Source organism: Octodon degus, unplaced genomic scaffold (assembly GCF_000260255.1).
Source record: "Octodon degus isolate 3935 unplaced genomic scaffold, OctDeg1.0 scaffold00060, whole genome shotgun sequence".
NCBI lineage: Eukaryota > Metazoa > Chordata > Mammalia > Rodentia > Octodontidae > Octodon > Octodon degus.
The window spans coordinates 1,411,096-1,417,229 of NW_004524636.1; the positions used below are offsets into that span (position 1 = coordinate 1,411,096).

The following is a 6,134-nucleotide window of genomic DNA, read 5'->3' on the forward strand; positions in this document are numbered from 1 at the left end:
GAGAGGTGTGAGGTTCGAACTCCAGCAACCTGAGGCTGACAGCTTTGTGGAAGCAGCCACTTAAAGGCCTGAGCTAGGGCCAGGCCCCCTTTATTGAATTTTGAGACAAGATCTCACTGAGTTTCTTACACTGGCCTCTAACTTTCAACCCTCCTGCCTCCACCTCCCAACTCCTGAGCAGCTGAGATTATAGGCTTGGGTCGCTACACTAGGCTCTGTCAAAAGTTTTTTTAAATTATTATCAATTTTATTGAGAAACAAATAGTAATGAGACAGTTTCAAAACAGGATAGTAGGACAGTTACAATGATTAATACATTGCATATTGTTGTCTTTGTAGTAGTTATTCATAGTACAAGATATCCTGTCCAAACACTATTAGTACAAATCTTACTGCTCATTGAATTAAGAGAAAGTAGCTGTATATCTATCCTATTTTGTGTATACAGATACAAAATGGTCCTTCATTTATATCCCCCTTTTTCATTTAGTTTTGTCAGAGATGGGTACTCCATTGCCATTTAAATATTGTAGGTGCGTGAATTCAGCAAAATAATCCAATATAGTCCAGTAGTCATAGTGGGTTATCTGTAGGACTGTGCAGACCTCAAAAGTCATCTCTGCAATTGCTGAGCTCCAGACCTTGTTCCCTGCTCTAGCTGTGCTTTCTACCACCCTCTTTTTTTTCCTGTAATTTTATTGAGAAACAAATAGCAATGAGACAGTTTCAAATTAAATTATTAGAACAGTTTCAATAATTAACACATTGAATACTATCTTCCTAGTGGTTATTTGTTGTACAAGATGCAAACATGTTATCCTATTTACAAACACTATTAGAACAAATCCCTCTATTCATTGAATTAAGAGAATGTAGTTGTATATCTATCCTAACCATTTTAAATACACAGATACAAAATGGTCATTCATAAAATGCAATTTTTTTTCTTTTTTTCCTGAACCAGGGATTGAACTCAGGCCCTTAAGCTTGCCAGGCAAGGGCTTATCCTACTGAGCCAGCTTCCCAACAGAAGTTTTTAAAATGCATAAAACAAAGGACATGTTCAATTCTCAGCACCACCCCACCCCAATAGACACTGAATCATAAAAGAAACTAATACCATATTTATTCAAGTGTCCAAACATTACAGTATATTTAGGTAGTGTTTAAATATGCTTTTTTTTTTTTCAGAACCGGGGATTGAACTCAGGCCCTTGTGCTTGCCAGGCAAGTGCTTATTCTACTGAGCCATCTCCCTGGCCCCTAAACATGCTTCTTTAATAAACCATTAGATTGTTAATTGGTGGCCCATAATTTCAAAGTGCTGAGGCTCTAAACAATCTTTAGAGGAGTTTGCTAACCCCACACAGGACAGGTGGCTGTCCCCCAGTTCAATCTGTTGCTGAACCACAGGTACTGCCTCCTGGTTGATAAAAAGGCTGAGTTTTAATCAGAGGTTGGAGAAAGATGTGGTATTTTCCCATCAAAGTTTCTGGGGTGGGAAGTAGCTGTGTGTGGGTAAGTTTTTTCAAGAAATTTAGGCTTAGGAAAGACAACTTCTAATAAAGGGGACAAGGATTTGTATGTGTTGTGAGCCAAAGGACCTCAGGGCAGGTTGCGGGGAGTCCAGCCAGAGCCACTACCTGCAGAGAGGGGACTTTCGAACCTGGCTGTCCACCCTTCCCACCCTGTCATCCTCCCTGAGGTATTAAAACCCTGGAAAAGTAGCCCTACGATAGGTTGCATGCCCCAGCCTAGAGGCCCGCTCCCTTCCCCACACCAGTCTATTAGTCAACGTGGTGACCTTGACCCTGGTGTGGGCCCTGCAAATGAGTGGGTCCGCCGCTGTGAGCCCAGGGCGTGACCTGCAGCGACCTGCTGTGACCATTCATGCAGCCACCCTCTTAGACAGCGCCCCTGCCACCGCAGGGCCCCTGCATAAAAGGCCAGGCCAGGGAGGCAGCCAGCCAGATTGGACCCAGGCGCTTGCACCATGACCGGGCCCAGCCTCACTTGCTGCCTGCTCGGCCTCCTATCGCTGACCTCGGCCTGCTACATCCAGAACTGTCCCCTGGGAGGCAAGCGGGCCACGCTGGACCTCGATGTGCGCAAGGTGAGCGAGCGCCCGGATGGGGTGCTGAGAGGGACCCCACTCACGTCACAGGGTGCCCAGCCCGGGACCAGGGTACAGACCAGATGCCACCCGCCCCTGTGCTCTGCTGTGGCCAAGCCAGTGCCTCGCACCCCCTACCCCGCTGCCTGGGTGCCCGCCCCAGCCCCTCACGCCCGTGTCCCCATCCCCGTCCGCGTCCCCGCAGTGCCTCCCCTGCGGCCCCGGGGGCCAAGGCCGCTGCTTCGGACCCAGCATCTGCTGCGCCGACGCCCTGGGCTGCTTCGTGGGCACCGCCGAGGCGCTGCGCTGCCGCGAGGAGAACTTCCTGCCGTCGCCCTGCCAGTCGGGCCGGAAGCCCTGTGCCGGCGGGGGGCGCTGCGCGGCCGACGGGGTCTGCTGCAGTTCGGGTGAGCGCGGAGGGCGCGCGCGTGGGGCGTCGTGGCGGAAGGGGGCCACAGGGTGTCGCTGGTGTCCTGACCCGCTCTCCCCGCAGACGGCTGCCGCACCGACCCCGCCTGCGACGCGGACGCCGACGACGAGGCCGCCTTCTCGGAGCGCTGAGCCCTGATGGCCCGGACGCCCCAGCGCACAGGCTTTACCCCCGCACTCCCACCCCAGCAACCCCCTTCCCTGCGTCAAGAACGCGAAATAAAGCAGTTTCTTCTCCAGCCTGGCTGGCGTGTGTGTTAGACGCAGGAAAAAGATCTGGCTGGGCCTGGACCCAGCGCGGGCTGCTGGCAATTTAGAGCCGCAGCATCCCGCCCAGAGGCCCGAGGGGACACGGGGTCAGAGGGGACATGCGGTGGTATCTGGCAGCCTTGCAGAGGTGGAAGTGTGCACAGCCACAACCTCACCTTCGTAGCGGGACCCAAAGCACACTCAGCAAAGAGATCCCAGGGGACCGGAAGGGTGGCTGGCCTGGAGACACGGAAGGGGACACAGCAAAAGTCTATGGTGTTTCAAAGAGCTTGACTGTCTGCCCTAAGGGGTTCCCAGGAGGTCCGCTGGTGAGGGTCCTGAGCTCGCCAGGGTCCCCCACTGTGGCCTGGTCATGACAGACCCTGCCAGAGCTGGCACCGCCAAGAGGACAGGGAAACCAGTGACCCCTTAGCCAAAAGACTATGACAAAGTAGAAAGGGCTCAGCCTGGTGCTGGGGGTCAGGTAACAGCTGATCCTTCTCCCCAAAGGATCTTCAGCCACAGCCCTTGTCCTGGGCAGCGACTTTAGAAAATCTCTTCCTGCATCCCATTTCAAACAGAACAGAACCAGAGTGCCCATCCTTAAAAATAAAACACCCCTGTCAAGCCAGGGTGGTGCACACTAAGGAGGCTGAGGCAAAAAGATCGCTGTGAGTTCAAGGCCAGCCTGGGCTCCATAGTGAATTCCAGGCCAGCCTAAACTACACTACTACAGCAAGATGCTAAAAAAAAAAAAGGGGGGGGGCTGAGGAGATAGCTCAATGGAATAAGCACTTACCTGGCAAGCTTGAAGGTTCAATCCCTGGTTCCACCAAAAAAAGATGCCAAAAACACCGGGCTTGTCATGTGGCTCTCTAGCACTTGCCCCCCAGGGTCTGGGCTCCAGCCCCACTACACAACTGAATGAATAAATTCTGCCATTTCTGTAGCTTCTCATGCGCTGAAACAACTGGGAAGAGCAGTAGGAATGAACCCAGCTGTTCCCCAGCACTGTGCAGGGTTCACAAACAGGATGGAGGCAAAAATTATAATTAAAAAGGATCATAAACTGGGCAGAGGAACACATGCTTATTTTTTTTTTAAATTTATTTACATTTATTTATTGTGTGTGTGTGTGTGTGTGTGGCCAGCTCAGCCCACCTGGGGGTGGGGCTGGCTGGCATGTGGTGCTGGGGGGTTCCTGTGCTTTGCCAATCTTGTTCCAAGTAGGTGCTTTAGACCACTGAGCCATCTCTCCAGCCCCAGAACACATGCTTATAATTGTAGGCTGAGGCAGGACGCTGGCAAGCTCATGTCCAGCCTGGGCAATTTAGCAACTCAGCAAGACCCTGTTGAAAATTTTAAACTGTACTCTTGGGAGGCTGAAAAACAGGAAGGATCACTACAAGTCCGATCTGTGTAGCGAGATCCTGTAGACCCTGTACTAACTACATTAAAAAATAAAATAAGTCCCTGGCTCATTCCTCACACTAACACAAAATAAATAACTAGTACTAAACATTTTCTGTTTTAGATTTGTATGAGGAGGGCTGAGAATTGAAGCTTTTGTTGGTTTGGTTGTTGTGCTGTTGTTTTGCAGTACTAGGGACTGAATGCAGGAAGTACCAAGCCAAGGCTCCAGCCCCTCCCTTTAAAATTTTATTTTATTTTTAATTTTTTTAAATGTATTTAGTACAGGCTGGTGAGATGGCTCAGTGGTCTAAAGCACCTACTTAGAACAAGCTTAGCAAAACACAGGGACCGCTGTTCAATCCTTCAGCACCACATGCCAGCCAGCCCTGCCCCCTGGTGGGCTGAGCTGGCCACACACAAAAATAAATAAATAAATAAATAAATAAATAAATAAATAAATAAATAAAATTAAATTTTAAAAAAAAATGTATTTAGTACAAAGTCTACAGGGTCTCACTCTACAGATCGGACTTGTAGTGATCCATCCTATTTTTCAGCCTTCCAAGCGCTGGGATTACAGGCAGGGGCCACCACGCCCAGGCTCAGTTGCCTCTCAGCACACCCCAGGGGGTAGGGCTGGCAGGACAGGCCAGGGATTCTTTTATTAATAGATGTTTGCAGTACATGAAGTATACATTCATTATGGGAATAAGTTTGTACACATAATACAACATGTTTCCTTTTAATCTCTTTCCTTTTAAAAAATTATTAAGATACAGTCTCTTGCTGAATTATCCTTTCTGGCCTCAGACTTGAGATCCTCCTGTCTCAGCTCCCAATTGCTGGGATTACAGGTGTGCACTAAGATTTTTCTCTGTATTAATTACAAAACTAGGCCACACTACTCCATGGTGTTGGAGGTATGGGATGTTGCAGAGACTAGAAGGAATGCTGGGAGGGTTCTGGTCATATTCTACTGTTTTTCATTTAGAAAAACCTCAAAAAGAATGGCTGTCATCAAGAAGCTAACCAACGGGGCTGGTGAGATGGCTCAGTGGTCTAAAGCACCTACTTAGAACAAGCTTAGCAAATCACAGAGACCATGGTTCAATCCCCCAGCACCACATGCCAGCCAGCCCGCCCCCTGGTGGGCTGCGCTGGACACACACACACACACACACACACACATAAATAAAAAATTAAAAAAAAAAAAAAGAAGTTAACCAACGGGTCAGTGAGATAGCTCAGCAGACTAGGCACCTGCTTAGGCAAGCTCAGGGACTAGCCCTGCCCTCTTGGCTGCACTGAGCCGACACCAAGACCCTGTGTGGTGGCGCACACCTGTAATCCCTGAAAACTGGAAGATCCCTGAGTCCAAGATGCAGCAAACACATTTTAAAAAATCATTAAGCTATAAACATGTTTACTTTACTTTTGCCTATACACTATACTTGAATAAATCATAAAAATAAGATTGTCATTACCAAAGAGGTTTGAAAGACAGCTGCGATAGGGCTTTGGAAAGCAAATATCCCTTTTCTGACCATGCATCTGGGGTGGGTAGGTGGGAGGATTTGCTACTTGAAAGGGGTCCTGTGAAATGGACCAGGATGGCATGGGTGATATACAGAAATGGGTATTTGAGGGGCCGGGGAGATGGCTCAGTAGGATAAGCGCTTGACTGACAAACGCAAGGATCTGAGTTCAATCCCCGGTTCCACAAAAAAAAAAAAAAAAAGAAAGAAAAAGAAATGGGTATTTGTGTTGTTAAGCCTCCATAGTCCCTTGGAAACTAAGAGTGCATTAGGCAGTTTTGGTAACTGTGATAAAATATCTCAGATAATCAGTTTACATGGAGACAAAGTTAGCATTTTGGGAGGCTGAGGCAGGAGGCAGCAAGTTCAAGTCCCACCTGGTCAACTTAACAAGA

The 6,134-nt window shown here is 48.7% G+C and overlaps 1 protein-coding gene across 1 annotated transcript; it reads left to right on the forward strand.

Annotated features, from left to right (window-relative positions):
- The first annotated feature begins 1,975 nt into the window (after positions 1-1,975).
- On the forward strand, positions 1,976-2,697 carry Oxt (oxytocin/neurophysin I prepropeptide). Its single transcript, XM_004634250.2, has 3 exons — positions 1,976-2,113; positions 2,319-2,520; positions 2,607-2,697. Exons 1-3 carry the CDS (start codon positions 1,994-1,996, stop codon positions 2,672-2,674), a joined length of 390 nt encoding a protein of 129 aa, XP_004634307.1. The 5' UTR covers positions 1,976-1,993; the 3' UTR covers positions 2,675-2,697.
- The last annotated feature ends 3,437 nt before the right edge of the window (positions 2,698-6,134 follow it).